Source organism: Lathamus discolor, chromosome 2, assembly GCF_037157495.1.
Source record: "Lathamus discolor isolate bLatDis1 chromosome 2, bLatDis1.hap1, whole genome shotgun sequence".
Lineage (NCBI taxonomy): Eukaryota > Metazoa > Chordata > Aves > Psittaciformes > Psittacidae > Lathamus > Lathamus discolor.
The window spans coordinates 24,854,381-24,873,942 of record NC_088885.1 but is presented as its reverse complement, the minus strand read 5'-3'; the positions used below and the strand labels follow the sequence as shown (position 1 = coordinate 24,873,942).

Sequence of the window (19,562 nt, the reverse complement as noted above, 5' to 3'; positions counted from 1 at the left end):
GTGGTTATGAGAATCTGCAAGATTATGTATCTTAAATTGCTAGGTAGGAAAATATGCACAGTGCTAAAGGAGATTTAAAAAACAAAAAACAAAAGACCCCCAAACCACCAACACAAAATTTGGAGGAAGGAGAAATAAGTAAAAGGTGTATTTCAACTGGCTTGAGTTTGCTTATGGCTAGAAGGTAAAAAAGATGTTTAAGATCCAGCCTCAATATACCTGCAGTTACGGGATGGATATTTACTGCTTATATATGGGGAAACAAGGGAAGGAGTCTGACCAGGTTCTGTAGAGGTGCGGTGAATTATCTAGATGGCAATACTTAGTGGGCTGTGCATAAGGACATACTGGGAGCTGTGGGGGAAAATGGGAGCTCTTGTCTAAACTGCATGAGCAAATACAGATAGAAGGAGAAGCAGAACCAGAAGAAGTTGGACCTTTCCTGACTCCCATGTCTGGCTGTTGGTCTCCAAGATGATTTGACCAGGGTTAAGAGGATTGGATGTTTGATCTAAATGTTTTCCTCAGAACTTCTGTAACCAGTACCAAAAACTTACCTGAAGGCAAAATGTAATTATGTTAAGCTCTCTAATTTTGAATCAGCAGCTCCTCATTTACTGCAGAAGCGTTTCTGAATATTGTTTGCTCTTTGGGGAGAAAAAAGCAGTGGGCTGGTCTGTCTGTATGGTGATTGGCCTTTTGCAAATCTGAAAAAAATAACTTTATTCATAAAGTCCATCTAAATAATGAAAAACTTGCAGTTCTGCTCCAGTTTCCTGAAGGGCCAAGGTACATTCTGTACTTCAAAAAATCTATAGGCATATCACATTGGAGTTTTGAAGGGGAGATGGCAGTCCTTGAACTGACCAGGCCAAGGGCTGAGAAAGGGTGGTTTAATTCACCCAATTCCCCCCTTCTAAGCTGCATCTTGAAGAAAACGTTTTCCCTCTCTAAAATGGTGAACATGAATTTTGGAAATGCTGAATGCTGTCTCTGGATTCTCACTTACAGATAATGAATTTAAGATCTTCAGTTACCAGCCATTAAACATCAGGGTCTGGAAGACGAGGAGCTTGTCCCCAAAAGCTGTAGTTTGCTCTGTTGCTATGCATTTTAATTGACTGATAAAACAAGTCAGCTGCTTTCTTCCTTATATTTTATATGTCTGAAGAAGATTTAATAGCTCTGTTATGTAGTGGACTGTTTCCAGTAAGTCTCATAAAATGTTTTTCCTTTGTAGACCAAACAAGATGTAATGTATGGATTTTAGATGGTGACTTGTATCACAAAGGTCTTCTTAAATTTGCAATGGAAGCAAGCTCTCTAAAGGACACTCTAATTATGTTGGTAGTAGACATGTCTAGGCCTTGGACTGCACTGGATTCTTTACAAAAATGGGCAAGTGTTGTAAGAGAACATATTGACAAGTTAAAAATTCCTCCCGAAGAAGTGAAAGAAATGGAACAGAAGTGTGAGTATTCTGCAAATATGTAGGAATCCATTTAATCAAATATGCTTAATGCTTTCTGCACCATTTAATCTCTTTATTGCAGTTGTTTTCATGCTTTGGAAATGTTACTTAAAATTAAGAGTTATCAAGCAAGTCAAGCTTCAGATAAGTCTCAATATGTGAGTGATACTGGTATTTCTTTCTAACAGAAGTAGGGGTGGAATTTAGTGGTGGAAGCTTTCAGAATGAACAGAGCTGATTGTACATTCTTGCGTCTTACAGCTTTTTCTAGATAAGATTCTTGAAGGGGAAAAAAAAAAAAGCTTCTTAGCTTTCAATTATTTATGTATTTATTTTAAAGGCAAATCACTGCATCAGCTTCTTAACTGTTCCTGTAATTAGTCAGTCTAGAGAACCTGAAACCTGTTCTCTGCCTACCAAAAGTGTAATTGTTGGGAGGACTCATGACATTAACATGATGTCTGGGCCCTTTCTATTTGAAGAGTTTTATCATCATTATTATTGACAGTAATGCAGCTGTAATTTTGTTTTGGCATGGATATGATGTAGCTCTTTGTCCTCTTAGTTTTAAACATGCAGAACACAAAGATTTTGCAGGATTCCTTAAGCTATATGACTGAACTCACTAACATCATAATTCCATATTACTTCTGGGCAGCCTCTTGTGTTTCCCTGAGGGTACTAAAACATGAGTCTTTGCTGTTCATCTCTCGGTGAATCACTACAAGGAAGAGTGTTTGAGAAAGTCATGTGTTAAGATCAAATAGCATGATTAAACTTTGTGTGTAAGTCTGAAGCTGCTCTCTGGAGCTGTATGTTCTTAAGCAGTTGACTGCCAGTTTGCCGAATAGCTCTTTCAGCAGTGGAAATTGTAGCTCTGCTGTGATAAAGTAGTCCATGAGGTGGCAGTTGCAGATACTCTGGTGGGAATTTGTTTATTCTTTTGAGAGAGATTCCTCTAAGGGAAGTATCATCCTTGAGAATCATATTTTCCACAAGAAGAACTTGTGTAAGAGGGAGGAGCTGAGAAATTCTGGATGTGGTTTTTGGTTCTGTTTTGGTTTCTTTTCAGGGGGTGGTGTAAGTGTGTGCATATTGAACACCTCCCAGGCAGTTTCAGGATGGGATTTTATTGGATGAAGGTAGTAAGGATGCAGCATCTCTGTTATCAAAAATGTGTAGCTGAGAGTTTTGCTTCTTTAGTGATGGAGTGAACAGAATAGTGAAACTCTATAAAATCCAGAAAATGTGATTGAGTCAAGAAAAACAGCTATTCATTACAAGTTTTGTCTGCTCTGTTGTTCTTTTGTCATCTGCTCTAATTCTTACAGATACTGATGGTATGCGACTTGGGTGTAACAGAAGCCCTGGACACAATCCAGATATGACTGGAAGCTGCTTTTGTTTTGAACCTCTTGTAATGTGGCTTCATGCATTGCTAGGCGGGCAGCAGCCTGACATTGCCAAGAGGAGGAGGAGGGAATCTTGCTTGCCTGACTTCTGGCTATATGGTCCTATTTAATTCTTGTGCCAGGCTTAGTGCTCCTGAGAGGCTCCTGTGAGCTAACTTAAGGTGCTGACAGGACTGAAATTTACTGAGTGTTTGTGTGTGTAGTTTTCTGGAGGTGTGCTGCTGTTTTCCTGTCCTAGCAACTTCATTCCACTTATAAACAGAAACTGTGAGGACAGAGACCAGTATCGGAAGGCATTAGGGGATACATACCAGCTGTGTGTGAAGGGTTGGAATAACTCTTCCTGTTACAAAATTCTTCTGAGCCTAATGATGCCTTGTAGCCTGTTCACTTTAATTGTGTTTCTAAGAAAGCTTCTAGCACTGCAGTAGTGTGACTTTTATCTTAGGCATGTAGTTTTCCCAAAGCAGACAGGACGTTGTGTAGGAAAGGCTCCCTAGAGTGGCTGGCGTATCATGGTAAGAGCTCTGCATTCAAAACATGGTTAATTTGGGAGGCTTTTGGAACTCTGAGACCAGACTGAAGTAGCAGCATTCCCTGAATAAGAGCCTAAGTTGTCTGTTCAAGTAGAAATTATAATCAGTGCATGTGCTTTCTGTTACTGTAAACTCAAAGAAAATCTGTGGAAACCTTGAATAATCTTGGCGTAATACATCTTTTTCTCTAAGGTGCTGAAATAAGTATTGCTCTAGTAATTCAACTAACACTTTGCTAGGTATGAACTTGGAGGGTTTCAATTAGTTTAGTGAAGGTGTAGCAGTGGATAATGTAAATCAGAGGAAAGCAGTGAGAATGTACTGCAGTACTTAGCTGCTAGTGGGCACAGTGTAGCTGAATTGTCTTACTGCCTGATTTATTTATTTATTTATTTTGACTGAATTGGGATGTGCTACTCGTGGAAAAGTAATCAGTAGTGGGGTTTGGTAGAATGCTGTTTCTGTTAGGTGAAACAGGACACTTGGTGTGAAATGCACAGACATTTTATGCCTAATACTGCATCCCTGACTATAGGAATAGTATGTGACCATGCGATTATGGCGTTTTAGGTGTATGCACTGGAACCTGACAGGAAAAAGTTAGCCACATTTGTTAACTTTATCTTTTTTTTTCTAATTCTTGTTATACTCTGACTTGCCCTCCTTGCTAAATTTTAAGTAGTGTCTGATCTATTGTAAAAGCATACAAAATATTTCATATGGTATGAAGTAATTATAAAGCTAGTTAATAACTCATGTTTGTGTATTCTATTCTTTTTCCTTATTACTACTGTAGATTCACTGTACAGAGAGAGGGAAGTGTGGAGTAGGGGTTTTTAGGTAACACCTCATACAGAAGCAGCTAAGCTGCTGTGTAACTCTTAATTCTGTTAGTTCTAACAAACCATTCCATTAATTTTGCCAAGAAAAATGGAACAAAACATATCAAACGGTAATAGTTAATAGCAACTGCCAAGTGGTTCCACAGTGGTAAAATAAAAATGGTTCAGTGCTGTCCTTATGGGCGGTCTTACCTGTTTGTGTTCCTCTAGCTGCCCATCAAGCAGACTTACTAGTCTTGTGCTCTCTTGTGCTGCACAGAGTAAACAAATAGTATTTGGTGCATGCTCAACTTTTTAACATAAAGAAGCAGGAGTATTATATGATCAACAGTGCTAGAGCTCAATGGCAGTGAAAATCATTGTTGAATAATCAAGTAGCTGACCTGTTAATATAACTTTTTTTACTTTCAGTGGTAAGAGACTTCCAGGAGTATATAGAACCAGGCGAGGATTATCCAGCTTCTCCACAGAGAAGAAATACTTCATTACAGGAAGACAAAGATGACAGTGTGATTTTACCCCTTGGTGCAGATACACTAACATGTAACTTAGGCATTCCAGTAGTAGTAGTTTGTACAAAGGTTTGTTCCACATTTCAGTTTTTTTGCATATTTTATTTAAGCAACTTTGTCAATTATGGGTGGGAAGCACATGGTTATTTTTCACTCTGAATACCTTGCGTAAGAATTCTTTAAAAATGTGTAATGCTGAAGGTTGGTTATCTTCAGGAAGCCTCCATTGCATGTCATTTTGTGATTAACTTTTCATTTAGTTCTACCAGCTTTAAAGGAATTGAGAAACGCCTCAGATCTAGTTTAGCTCACAGAAGTGAGCTGCTCAGTCAGCAGCTAGGATTCCCCTTGATCTCCACAGTCCTTGTGATTCTGCAAATAGTGGTTTGGTAGGGGTTTTTTTAATATTTCAGATCTTTTTCTGAAGATTAATACATTTGAGGGCTCTAGTTAGTTAAGTGCTGCTCTGTTAACTTCGCTCAGTTCTTGGGATGTTTCTGTGATCTTTTGCTTTTTGTTAGATATGTAATTATATTCTTAGCCATACCTTTAGATTGTTTTGCTGGTTTGGTTGTTTTTCCCACCCCAGTTCTCATTGGCATTAAGCATACTGCAGCTGCAGCTGCTGCTGGCCCACAGTGAAAGAATAAACCTTTTGATGAATATATTGTTTCTTCACTGGAATGCAGACCTTCTCATTTGTCTTTTTCTCATCTGCTAGTTCTGTCATTCACTCGTTCACTTTTTTTTTTTTGTGCTTCCACATTTCTTGATTTTTTACAGTGTGTAAAAATACATTTGGAAGAAAATGCTGGTATCATTCAGTGGGTCAGTCTTTCAACAGAGACTTTTGAATTGCTGCTTTATGGGGGAGTGAATGAAAAATGGCAATCGCTTGAACTCTCAAGTTAGGGCTGATCACATATATATTATATATTATTTAAAAAGAAAAAAGTTATGCTTTTAAACTATCTTAGCAGTTTGGGGGTTTTTTTCTGCACCACCTGCCCAGTCCATCCCCTTTGTCCAGCGGTGAACTGGATGTGTAGCAGCACTGCTATTTCAACAGGTAACTGAAAGTGATGTATTCATGTTGTGTGTTTTGATAGTGTGATGCCATCAGCGTTCTGGAAAAAGAACATGACTACAGAGATGAACACTTTGACTTCATTCAGTCACATATCAGACGGTTTTGCTTACAGTGTATCCTTTATCACATCTTAAAGATGATAATGAGTCAATTCTGACAAGCTTAAAAGAATATTTGCACCTGGACCAAAGTAGAATGCAACTTCTTTACTGTAGCTGGCAGTCTGCTTCAGCAACACCTAGAAGCAATGTTGAATTCAACTTTTCTGGGTTTTCTTTAATGTTGGTTTGGTGGGGTTCTTTAAAGAGCTGCAAGAGTCTAGTGTGTCCCCTTACCAGGAGTTTCTTTACTTGCCTTCCTGTCCATGTTTGGGAGTCAGTTTGCAAATCAGCACATCTTGCTGCCAAGCTCCCTCAAATAACAAAAGATAATTCATTTAAGTATGATCTCGCTTCAGATGCAAACAAGGCTTGTTATTCTTTTTGACCTAAATATGCAGTCTCTTCAGGCTTCAGTAATTGCACAAGATGAGGTGATTCGGGAAGGAAAGAAGTGTGAATTGCTGTAGGAAAGATCCACTGGCTTCTCTGTGTTGCTACAGAGACAATGCACATAAACAGTAATAGCACAGCAACGGCTTTTAAACTTCTTTAAACAAAATGTATAAAATTCTGTTAAGTGTTGTTTAGTCAGCAAGACATGCTGAGATCTAGATTTGTAGATGCCTGGAACATGCATACATTGTGTCATAATAATTTGTGCTGTGGTAAAGGGAAGTTTATGTGTTAACCACAGGTAACAGATGGACACATTAGTTCAAGAACCTGAGGACTCAGTTGAGCACTAGGATAGCACTTCCTTCAATGGGCTTCAAGGACCTAATTTTTCAAACTGGAATTAGGGGTAATTGTGGTAGGTCTTGTGGATGAAGAATGCAGAATGCTAGTAGGAATTAGTCTCTGTAATGGTATATACCATGTACAACTTGGAGTTCTATTCTAAACATCACTGAATGAGAATCAGATCCCACTATATAACTTTCTTCTAGAATTTAAATTACATGCATGTAGAAATACATTAGGGGGTTTGGCATTTTTATAATCCCAAAATAAAAATAACTCAAAACTTCCCTGGCTGCTTTTATTAATCCTGTGCATAAACGGTGTTAATTTGACACTGAACCATGTTAGAATATAAGTACTCACTTGGTCTTTTAGTAATTGATATACAGCACAATTTGTTTGCCTTCCTTTTGTTCAAAAGCAGGTCCTCTCTTAATTTAAAAACCCAGGTGGGGAAGTGGAAGATCTTTGGCATTTCTGAAGCTGTATTAATGCTTCGTTAATGCTGTAGTGTCCCTGTTGCAGGGTGGGCTAATGACAAGATATAAGGCTATAGCATGAACATCTTTCTTCACTAAAAGCAAACGACTGTTTTGAAAGTATTGTAGTGAAACTGTTGGTATTATGGGCTTTGAAAATGAGAAGAGCCTATACTTTACTCTAAAAGTAATGGCTGAGTTGGCTTAAAAGTAATGCAAAAGATTTAAATTACTAAGTAGCCTATTTAAAAAAATTAAGTGTCGGGAGTTGTTTGACTTACTTGATCTTGTATTCCCCCTCTAAATTCTACAAAGTAAATAAGCTAGCAAAAAGAAAGTCATTTTAGTATCTCTTATTAGCCACTAAACTGAGTTTTCTTTAACAAGTTTATTCAGATGGGGCAGCACTTATTTACACTTCTGTAAAGGAGAACAAAAACATTGATTTAGTGTATAAATACATAGTCCAGAAGTTGTATGGATTTCCTTTCAATGTTCCAGCTGTTGTTGTGGAAAAAGATGCAGTATTTATGTAAGTTACCTGCATTGTTATGTTTATATGAGTATGGAATGTATTTTTATAATTTAGAACCATTTAGAACTCTTTTTTGTTTCTGCTTTCTAAAGTTCCATAACATTCTCATGAACTGGAGTTTGGTGAGCACCAGTGGATTGAGGTTACAGATATTCGCAGCCCCAGAGAGAAATGTTAACCCAGAGATTTTGCTCCTCTCTGTTATGGTGAACCAGTCCCTGACTTCTGTACAGACCAATATTAGCCCTCACAGGAGAGCAGGAGCTATGAGAACTTCTCTGGCTTTGAATTCTGTACACTTCAGGATTGCACCCAAGATCAACCTGAAGTAACAGAATTTAAAGCCAAATAATCCTTCATCTAGTCCTTCAGGTTGGGATAATGACAAGAAGATAGGAATATTGCACGAGAACTTTCAGACACTAAAAGCAGACGACAATTTTGAGGATATCATAACAAAACCACCGGTCAGAAAGGTAAATTGAAATGTTTTGGCATTCAACCTCTTGTCTGTTATTTACCTGTCAGTTTTTTGACTGTTTCTCTTTCCCTGGGACTTTGCTTCCAGTTCATCATAAGAGTGTGATGAACTGGGGGGGGGGGGGGTGTGTGTGTGAAATGGGAGCGGGGGTGGGGGGAGGAGGGGGGCTTATTTTGTCTTTATTTTTTAATTTTCTTTCATCATCAAAAAATCCTGTATTCTTGTTCTGTACAGCTCTTCTCCATCTTACACTGTTGGGTTGGTTTTGTTTTTTTTCTGCCACTGTTACATTGTTCAAGACTACAAATATATGTTTTGCTTTTAATACATATTTTGTATTGAACAGTGTAATTTAACTTGGTCAGGTTGAGTTAGTATTTTTTAAGTACACTACATTTTTCTCCAGGTTGCCCGTAACTTCATAATGCTTTCTGTTGGAGTATTTAAAATAAAAAATCTTGAGGCAGTGTAAAATGAAAAATAAACATGAGAAAACATGTTCTACCTATTCAGTATATTTTCCATCTCATACTAGTTAACAAAAGGCTTTGGCAGAACTACCTGAAAACACACGTGAGGTGGTTGAATAAAATGCCAGCAGCAGTGGACCTCAGGCATACAAAAGTTACTGAAGCCAACTATTTCTATTGCTTTTTCTAACAAAGCTAAGGATTTGGGACTAGTCATATTTCCAAGTGTGAATTATTTTAGCTGAGATAAAGAATACTGTGTATTTTCTGCAATCTTTAGGGAAAAAGTCAGGACATACGTAGTAGTGTGTTAAAGAAGTGTCCAAGGAAAATAAAACTGACAAGGTTTCTTTGCATGCTTATATACTTCAGGCCTGGATTATAAACTTTAATATTTGCTGTGCTTGTTTTGGCAGTTTTTGTGGTGAGCTTATTTTTAGGGAGAGTGCTTGTGATTTAATGCTTAAAACTGGGATCTGAGATGTCTTTGTCCAATACCTGCATTGCATTAGACTGGTATATGAAGAGTCACTTTTGCCATAGTTATCTATAAACCAGTATCAAGGTGGGGCCTCTTAAGAGAGAAGTGAGCATGCTGCAGAAGGTGGGATCCGATCCGTCAGTGTTTCTTACTGATCCCAAGACCCCTGAATGTGCCTTGTAACCATTTACGTTGTTGTTCTTTCACTGAACAATTTAATGAACTTTTAAATAGTCCTTTCTACAAGTACATCTGGAGACTTATGTCTGCCAGGTCAAAGTTGTTAATGATACTTTTATTTGCTCCTAGTTAACTGAGCTTAAACGGAATCATGAGGCAGCAGTCTTAAATATAGGAAATGTGGTCTGCAGTAAATGTATTTCACACACTTCATTATTGAAGGCCTTGCTTGTATTCAGCCAGGGGGTATCAAAAGAAATAATTGTCTTTCTTTCAGTCAAAATGATGTTAATGTTTTTGTATTGCAGTTTGTTCATGAAAAAGAAATTGTAGCTGAAGATGACCAAGTGTTTCTTATGAAGCAGCAGGTAACTTTTTGTCTATAAAAGAAGTGTGCAGTGTGCCACTTAACAATGTTCTCAATAGAAATTTTGGGTTGTATTCTTAGTCACGATAATATCTAACACTACATGGCTTTGCTTGGTTTTTTGCAGTCACAGTTGGCGAAACAACCACCTACTGCTGCAGGAAGGCCAGTGGTTAGTAACAAAACTTAAATATCATCACATGAACATGAATCACTCTCATATATATAGAGGGTTGCTTGTTTTAATTGCACTGTCAAATATTCTTCAGTGTGATTTTTTTTAAACTACTTGGTATTTAAAGTCTACATTGTATACTGCTCTTAAATAATGCTTCCTCACAGCTAGTCATTACAGCTTGTATTGACAGCAAGGGCTACATGTTATGGCTTTACTTTTCATGTTAGAATGCATCTAAGCAGTTAGTTGACTCCCACTATCTCTCTACGAATATTAAGACTCTAGCATAAAAATTAAGGTCAAATGAAAACCATGATATCATCTACGTTTAAAATACAAGCAAAATAACTAAAAAGCAAGACAAGTTTAATGGGGAGCATGTAATCTTACATGCTTTTTTTTAGATGAACTGCAAACATGACTTGTTGTCCTTGAAGTAATGAGTAATGATTTTTCTCCTGGGCTACATTTAGTCCTTCCCAGAGTCTTGGTGGTATGTGGCGACGTCTCAAGAAATTTGGTGTAGTTCATCTATGATCTAATTTGTGCCATTGTCATTATGGTCAGAGGCACTACTGAGTAACAGATAGGGGTTCAAGTTTCTCATTGGGATAAAATTAAAAGCTTCACTAGTGCTTTAGTTGCACTAAAGTTAATATTTTTAAGAATGTTACACAAGTGTGAAAGTTCACACAATCAGCAAAATGGAACCCTGTGTCCTTCCAGTTGCATGGGATACTATACTATTAAACCAAAAAAGATTAGGAACTGAGAAATAACTGAAGGCTTCGTTTAATGTACACTTGCACTGCATGGTTTAATTCTGTAGCAGACTGACCTTTGGAAATGTTTATTTTTTTACATAGGATGCCTCTCCAAGAGTCCCTGGCGGATCTCCTAGGACACCAAATAGATCCGTAACATCAAACGTTGCCAGTGTTACACCTATCCCTACTGGGTCAAAAAAAATTGATCCTAATATGAAAGGTACTTTCTCTTATGAGGGCACAAATGTAGTAGGGAAGTAAAATAGGTGCTTTGCCTGCTCTTTAATGTGCTTATTTAGATTAATATGCTAAATCAGTGTTTGCTTAGAAAATCTGTTTTGTCTTGTGTTTTTTTTCTTCCCTCCCCTTGTAGCCGGAGCTACTAGCGAAGGAGTCCTGGCCAACTTCTTCAATAGCCTCCTAAGCAAGAAAACTGGTTCCCCTGGTGGCCCTGGTGGTGTTGGTGGCAGTCCAGGAGGAGGTGGCACTGGAGGCGCTGGCAGCAACTTGACACCATCAGCAAAAAAGTCAGGTACGATCAATGATAGAAGATTAACTCAATCTAAATTGAGAGTGGTGGATCATCCCTATTAGTATAGTTTCTCAGAAGTATGAACACTATTTAACTGCGTATTTTATGGGCTATAGGATTTGGTTTTGATTTCACAGCAGTTTGGTGTTGCCTTTTTGTGGCACTCTGAGGGTTGGGAAAAACTTCATGTAGCTCTTTAAGCATGAATTGAGTCCACACAAGTTCTTCATTTTGCCTTTGATCCTTACCATCCCAATAGTATGGGTTATGCTATAAGCCACTTTTAGTATTATTCAGATATACTGCAACTGAAATTCAAGTTGATTTTTGTTAACAATACAGTAAGCATTAAAATAAATTTAAGTTTTCATGGAGTGATCTAGCTCTGATGTGATGAATGCTTTCAGTTTGTTGATAGTCTGTAAAAAACATGTATTTTCTGTTGATAGCCTTTTTTACATGATGTGATTATTGATTTGAATTAATCAAAAAAATGCCCAATAGTGAGTGCTCCAATGCTAGATGCAAGACTACTTTGGTGCTTCTTGCTATTCCAGATTAAAATGTTTCTGTATTACTTAAGAACATACCTATACTGACACTTTTCCTACTGACTTCCCCAGAGGGTAGCAGTGCAGCACCTAGGTGAAAACACTGGTGTTCCATTGATACTTGGCATTAGTGTTTACTTTGTAGTAAGAGAAAACACTTCCCACTAACATTTTGTGTAGACTGATTATTTTTTTTACATGTGTGCACTTCCCTTTTTTAAATGCAAAGTTCAGTTGGCTGAGTAAAGTTTGAGTACTCCTGAGCCTGCTGCAGGCCAAGTCCACAGTGCTGGTCTGAACTGCACGTGGAGATTGTTCACGCAAGTGCTGCTGATGCAGAGAGCTCCACTGTAGAATCAGTGCAGGTGGAGGCAGCGCTCCAGAAACATTGTGTTCAGAGCCTTGGCAGGAACTTCAGGAGCAGAATTAAACTATTAAGGAGCAAAAATGTTCTCGGACATTTCCTAACATGCAGCAAATTAAGGGTTAGGGTGTAGCTGGTTTATGTCACAAAGGATTAGATTATCAAGGAATTGCCGTAAATTTGGCTTAGATGTAGCCTCTTTGCCTGCCACAGTGTGCTGTCTTGTGATTAGTGTCATCCATGCCACTCAGTCTTCGAGTCTGGAAACTGGCTGTTAAGACAGTAGTTTGGGATTTGAGAGTTACTTTTCCCCTCAGCAGCTATGGGAAAATCCTCTGCTGGAATATTAGCTGCTTTGATTCTGGTACAGTATTAGCTTTCATTGAAGGATTTGAAGAGCAGCATAGTACATTAACAGGTTAGTTCCTGTTAATTTGCGTCTTCAGAAAGCATGCTGGGACCCTGCTTAAACTCCATGTGGGTCAGAATTTTTCTTCACAGCTTGAGATATGCACAGCTTGAGCACACGTTATGGCATTAGACTTTTAATATTCTGCACTGCCGTTTTCCCTATTTTCTTCTTTATTCTTGTGGTAGAACCTGGCAGGATAAAAAACTAAATTGGAGAATAAGAGTTAAAATGGTGGGGGGTGAGGGGGAAATGGTGTGTGTTAAGTTTGGATCAGGTCTAAGTGTGACTACAGAGATGTGTCTGCCATTCCAAGTTAGGGGGGAAGGAAGTGGGTAGGGAGAGAAAGGGATTTCCCACCTGCAGGTCTGTGTGCACCCATGAGCAGCAGTGTCAGGTCTGCACTGACCATATACGCTGAATTGACTTCACTGGTCTGTGGTGAAATCCCTGATTTACATTCAGAATTATTTAAAACACATATGATGCAGAAAATTGTGTAGGAGTGCTCACCTCTGTAGACTTCTGTATTTTATACTTTAACTCTTCGTATACTGTTAATTAATATATAATTATGGAAGTTTCTTTGAGAAATTGAAAATACAGAAGGGTGTGACTTTCTCTCTACTGTTTCCTTGATTTCTTTTGGGTTTTGGCCTTATGCCTTTACTCTGCACTGAAAATGTACAGTAACAATAGTTAGGATTTGCCCAATTTGAGAATTAAAGATGCTATAGGCTTTCCCAGAACTGTTTCATAAACATGACTGGATGATGTGCATTTATCCTGTAGGTCAGAAGCCAGTTTTAACAGATGTTCAGGCAGAATTGGACAGAATTTCACGAAAACCTGAAATGGTCTCTCCTACAACACCTACATCTCCCACAGAAGGTGAAGCATCTTGAAGACACCAAATAAAACCAATTGTTGAGTTTTCTGGGATAATTCAAACTTGCCTCTGCCTCTTCCTTCAGTGACTGGAACTAAAGAACTGAAATATCTTTCCAAACACAGCTGATGTCTGTCTGTCTTTCATATGTGTTGCCCAACTTTACAAAAGGGAGCTGTACAGCTGGGAAACGGTTATGACGTCATGTAGGAGTACTGTCCACAGGCAAGAATAGTAGCATGATTTTCTTCTGGGTTTTGTTGAAAAGTCAGCGTAATTCTGTAAAATTGCAAGTATCTCCACCTAAGTGATAGGGCTGCTTAGAGCAGGAAAACCCATGCACACCACAGGCACTTAATTTATGTTGATTTCCCAACCTCTTAGGCAAGTTTAAGACTACCTTAAATAGATTAACCTCTACATGAGAGAACAGCTACTGGGTTTTGGAAGAGAAAAATAACTGCACAAAGCTGTAACAACAACGCATTCCAGTTATACTTGAACACTTCATTTGGCGTATGGCTTAAAAAAATCTCTTTGATCTCAACTGAGATTTACACTACGTTCAAAAACCCATGCAAAAGCTGATTCAGATATAAGACTAAATTAGTGGCCAGGGTTTTTTTTTTTTTTTTCCTCTTTCATTAATTTCAAACACTGAATAACAGATGTATAAAGAAAAAGCAGAGGTTAAATGTACAGATTATCAGTATCCAGATTTGTCTATATATATATGGCTCAGCCTTAATGCCCCCCACTATGTCTCCCACATTAGTTATGGTTAAAAATTGGTCATCAAAACTGTAATCAGTTAATAAAGTATTCTCTGCATTCAAATTTAACTAACTTTCGTTGAAGCTATGGTGTTCCTTTCTTATTTACAGTGAAACAGAAGGATGTGGTATAAAATGTCATAAAACATGCTTTTTATATTTTGCCTCTCAGTGAATAATATCACTGGTAGATATTTAAACTTCCTTAAACATTGTTTCTGGGAGGAAGTAGATAAGTCAGTAATGTTTGTTTCTAGGAGTAAAACTGGCTTATCCGAGTTTGGTGGTTTCTGCTGTGCTGCATGTTAAAAGCACACTACGTACACCAAGGATCCTGCTGATGACTCCAGTATATTGTCTTGAGAGGTAGTTGACTGAGGTTAGGACTTGATTTAAGCTTTCAGTACATAAATGTCAAGCATCACTTTGCTGTTCAGTGTGAAATTTGTGGTCAGTTTCTACTGATAGCCAATGAATATGAAGCCTGAAAAGCTTATCCTGACCAAGTGACCAAGCTAAGACTTTAATGAGCTCAGCTCTCTAGTTTTTTAAATTGCCAAGTCTTATGTTAATTTCTGTGATTATTTAGAAAACTTCTGAAAAGTCTGAAGAGGAGGGGGCAAATCATCTTTATTCTGCACATGGTGGTGCTTTTCTCCTCCAATTCCTGCACTCTGTAGTGGGTTTAGTGAATTACTTCTATTTTCTTCCTAAGTTTACTCAAGGACGACATATATTCTTTTGTCCATTGAACTCCCTAAATTTAAACATACTTGTTAAAACTGACTCTGAGGATGGAATTGTGAACTGAAAAGCTTCAGTAGAGATTAACTATGGATTAGTTGTTCAAAATGAAGTCCTAATAAGCTTTTGCTTTGCAATGATTCAGTAAGGGTGGCACATGGGGCAATGCATGGCCTGCTGACGAACAACTGTATAGAATAAACTATGTCTTGAAGGAAAAAAAAAAAAGCTTCCAATCATGGATGCATGGCCTGCACCAGCATCAGAGCACTTCTCTAGATTCTATATGGGAACTTAATACAGAATTTGAAAGGTGCTTGAAAGAATGAGTCCTGCCTGAATTGTCACCACCACCCTTCCTCCTACAGCTGCAGTGGTATGTGGTGGTGGGATGAAACTGGATTTGAGGGCAACATCTTAAACTAGTTGGTACTCTGCAAGTTTTTGCATGGAAACTTTAGCTTCTGCAATCTTTTATTTAGTTCATTTGAGCATCTCTCAAAGCACAGCACCTTAACAAAGCTAGAAAACTAGACATGCAATATGCTAAGAACTATTGCATTGGGTGCCCTTATTTTGTGGAGGCTGAGACAGGGGAAAACCTTACTTATGACTCATAATTTCACTTCTCAAATTAAGGTTGGCAAAATTTTACTTCTGCATATTTAAAGCTTCTAAGTTTGTCTTCCCTAAACCATGATGACTCTTTTGTTCTTTTTGGTTTTGTTTTGTTATTTACAAAGAGGCTGTGTCCCTAACGCACCTTTTCATTCTACAAGACTAAAGCAGCCTGCTTCCCTCCAAAATCTCAAGTTCAAATTCTCTTACCACTGCTTACTCTCTCTGCAGCCTGCTCATGCTGTTGGGAGTTAAAAAAAGACTTCAGGGTACCTTTATCACAAAAGGGAAATGTCAGAGACTGTGTTTCTGTGTAACTTGATGGCATTGGCTTGTTTCTCTCTGGTAAGACCAAGACTACTGAGCTGGTTGCTTTGCTCATGAGTTGCCTTCTGCTTTGATGAGAGTAGGCAAGTAAGGTGGGTTTCACAAGAACTATAATGTAAAATGAGTCTCTGTGACAGGAGGCCCTTTTCACAAGATGTGTAGTACCAGTCCATCCTTCTCCCTGGTTTCCTTCCTTCACAAGTCAGGCAAGTAAGAAATAAATTGAATAAAGCTAATTTGTCAGGGATACTTACTGTCTTTTCACCACCAAAGCTGGGGATGGGTTAGGTTTGTGATGACCCCAATTTTAAAAAGAGTAATGGTCTAAATAATTTTCCTTCCGATCACTCTTGTGTGCCTTTAATACTTGGTACAAAGTTTCAGTCTACCACACAAGATGCAGAAAGCAAAGGGGTAATACAAGAACTGCAGGGGATGATTTTTTGATAAAGAGCACTTAACACTTTTTAAATGCTTTGCAGTGTGAATACTGCAAAAGCACTGCAATATAAATAAACTAAATAAACTCCTTTATGCCTTCAGGGCTAGTTCTGTGTAGACAAAGAGCTGATTCCCTTCAAACTAAACTGGTTTAGGGGAATTTCACAAATCTCTTCTTCCTTCTCTCTTCCATGTTCCTGTATCAGTTCTTTGAGTATACTGATTGTAATAAAGCTGTTCTATGGATTTTAAGATTGAAAATTCCAAGTAAAAGGCCACTTCATTTCCATACAGTTCATATTTTTCATTTGAAAATAACAGTCTCCAAAATGTGCAGGTGACTTCTAGGTTAAATGGACTAACCACCATACTACACTAACCTTAAATTTCTAGCAGTACATCTGAAATGCAAGTACCTGTTGGGCTGAAGTCTCTTCTTAGGGGGAAAACTTAATTTGCAGTAAGACACATGCAGCTGCAGAACTGCTGCCTATTGAATCTCACAGCCTTGTGTTCCGTGCCATGCAGACATACGCAGCAAACCATTGACAAGAGTTGGCCTAACCCTGCGTTTGGGAAATATGGGGAATCAAGGGGTTTTCTTCTCTTGTGCCATAAGGGATACTTGGAAATAGCTGTTAAAAAAGCCAATTCTTTATCTTCAGCTGTTTAAAAATCACACATTCTAGCATGTTAGTATGGTGATCAGGGCTTGTGAAGTTCAGTTAAAATACTGAACCCAAAAATAGAGCCTCCAGAGCTGAAGATGCTTCAGCAGATGCAACACATTCAAGTCTTTTTCTGAACTGTTGTTGCAGTACTTGGAATATTCCATTTAGTCATCCTGTATTTACTTCATGTAACACACAGGGCAAGAGTTGTGAACAAAAGCTCTTGAAGTGCCTGTGTGGGAGCACCAGACCCAAGGCCAGGGAGAAAGCTGTGCCTCTGACTGGCTAACTTCAGTGGAGCTCCCCAAGTTGTGCAGTAGCATAAAACCTCACCACCCTTCTAAAGAAACCAGGTCTGGCTCCTTCAATGGTTTGGGCTTTTCAGTTGCTTTCCCATTCCTCTACATCATTCTTCCCTTGCCCTCCAAGAAAACAAACAAAAAATCCCATACCTGCATTTAGAAAAATGGGAAAAGGAGACTGCTTATTCATGAGGTCAGTGGAGCCCTGCTGCCAGTTCTGAGAGTGAGGGACTTAAGCTCTGGCATCATCCTGTAACACTGCATGCTAGTGCCAGTGAGCCAACAGGGCATCACTTGTTGGAAACAGTGATGCAGTCCTGGCCTGTATCCACCTTATAAACTAACCTTTAAAAACCTTATAGCCTTTAAACTGAAGGAGGGTAGATTTAGATTAGATATTAGGGAAAAAAATGTTCACTACCAGGTAGTGAGAGACTGGCATAGGTTGTCCAGAGAATTTATGCCTGCCCCATCCCTGGCAGTGTTCAAGGCCAGGCTGGATGGGGCTTAGAAAAGTAGGTCACCTATCATTAACCTGCTTCCACTGATCTCCCACTCTCTGCCTGGACATGTTACTGTAGCTCACGATCTAATTCCAGGGCTGCTTCTCAGCCACTGTGTCTTTACCTCTGATCCTGCCATTCCAGCAGAGGCCGTGGAAGGGTAAGAAAGACCTAAATTTCTGGAAAACTCTGTGAAGTGCAGCACATAAACAGAAGGAAATGCATAGATGTACATCTGGAATGGGATTTCCACTACATCACAGCAAGCTAAATGCAGTTATTTGCATTAAGCAGGCTTGTTATTTATCACAACTGTTGATGTGATTTGCATTTCCTCCTTAAAGAATTTTATACTTTCAAGGCAGGGCTGATGGAAAGGGTGAAGAACCACTGCAGTTTGTGTGGATAGCAGTATTTGTATGTTTTAACATAACGCTTGAAGTATTTTTAAGCTATCAGGTCCTGTGTTGCTGCCCAGTTTTCATTCCTCCTCTGTCATATGATCTTACATTTCCTGTAGCTTTGCTGTTGTTTTCAGAAAACCTCCAACTCCTTATAAATAAATGAAGTGACCTAATAAGTTAGGCTTGAAATGGCAAGCTAGCCTTTATAATTCATGCATCATTGATACGTATTTCCTGGAGAAGGCCTGAACAGGAAAAAACAACTCTTAGAGACAGCAGTAACTAGAAAATTTTGCCATATATTTTATCTTTTGTAGGCTGGTGTTGTGCTTCTGTGACTCCTTGAAGAGCAGTCTTCAATACTAACATCTATGTTCATGATCTAGCAATGCTGCATTAAGACACTGATAATGATTCAAAAGGAAACAACTACTAAATAGCCTTAGATGCTACCAAACACCTTAGAAGAACTATCTTGCTTCTGTCTCCTGTCCTGTCATTAAGTCCTGTCTCCCTCAAACCACTGCATAGCTTAAACGCACACTTTTTGGCTTTAGGGCTATTCACCCAGTTTTGAGATATTATCAAAGAAGAAAACAAAACAAAAAGGTAATTTCCATCAGAAGAGAGATGCCAGCCATGTAATGTAATCTTATTTATAATGTACTAATAAAAGAAAAGGTACTGAAGGCACTGGGGACTCATAGGTGGTAACAATAAATGACTACCTGCCCAGTCCTGCAGTTAAACTCATTCCAACCCCAATGGGCAGAAGGTAGGGCGCACCCATGGTGATGCCTTACTTAGTTTAGCGAAAACTCCCATGCCTTGGGAATTACAGAACCTGCCCCACCCATTTGCCTCTCAAGCCAGTTCCTGCAGCCAAGCATTGTTTATGGCACAGACAATTCTGCGCCATCCTGCCTGGGGACCCTGCACGTCTTACTGGGAGAGACGATGCACACAGCCTGCTGGTACGTGTTCAGCAGGCAGCATGGCCTGACTGCTGCTATCTGGCCTGTACTGTCCCATCTGTGCAGTTAACGGTGGCCCTTGGTGCAGTTAAAAATAGCACCTACCTCATGAGTCACACATCCTTCCACTTCACTGCGTGGTTCTGAAACGAAGACAGTGCCTGGACAGCCTGCTCTGTCACCTCAGCGTGTATACAGCTATGGTAAAGAAAGCAAATTGCCATCTTTTCCGTCAGTAGATTGTATCTGACTGGATTTAAGTAAGGGAAGTATAACTGAACTTTCCTATAAAGGGCCATAATAGTTCTGCGGATAAAACATGAATAATATAAAAGTGAACTTAACACACCTTTGCTTGCATACAGTGGGCTGAATCTGCAGGCACCAAAAGCTGTAGCTTCTTTTAAAAGCTGATCT

At 38.8% G+C, this 19,562-nt stretch overlaps 1 protein-coding gene and 1 long non-coding RNA gene across 2 annotated transcripts in view; one reads left to right on the top strand and one right to left on the bottom strand.

Moving 5' to 3' along the window:
- The window catches only part of DYNC1LI1 (dynein cytoplasmic 1 light intermediate chain 1), a 25,531-nt gene extending 11,301 nt beyond the window's left edge, over positions 1 to 14,230 (top strand). The window contains exons 4-13 of the mRNA XM_065666174.1: positions 1,241 to 1,471; positions 4,673 to 4,842; positions 5,883 to 5,976; positions 7,581 to 7,716; positions 8,084 to 8,195; positions 9,640 to 9,699; positions 9,826 to 9,870; positions 10,743 to 10,863; positions 11,017 to 11,175; positions 13,292 to 14,230. Coding sequence (XP_065522246.1) covers positions 1,241 to 1,471; positions 4,673 to 4,842; positions 5,883 to 5,976; positions 7,581 to 7,716; positions 8,084 to 8,195; positions 9,640 to 9,699; positions 9,826 to 9,870; positions 10,743 to 10,863; positions 11,017 to 11,175; positions 13,292 to 13,404 — 1,241 coding nt within the window. The 3' untranslated portion in view covers positions 13,405 to 14,230. The remainder of the gene's footprint in view (positions 1 to 1,240; positions 1,472 to 4,672; positions 4,843 to 5,882; positions 5,977 to 7,580; positions 7,717 to 8,083; positions 8,196 to 9,639; positions 9,700 to 9,825; positions 9,871 to 10,742; positions 10,864 to 11,016; positions 11,176 to 13,291) is intronic.
- On the bottom strand, positions 11,841 to 19,562 carry LOC136007819 (uncharacterized). The gene is made up of 3 exons (XR_010609867.1): positions 19,495 to 19,562; positions 19,251 to 19,343; positions 11,841 to 12,690 (listed from the first exon to the last, which is right to left on the bottom strand). It is a non-coding gene; the product is annotated as an uncharacterized LOC136007819 (long non-coding RNA).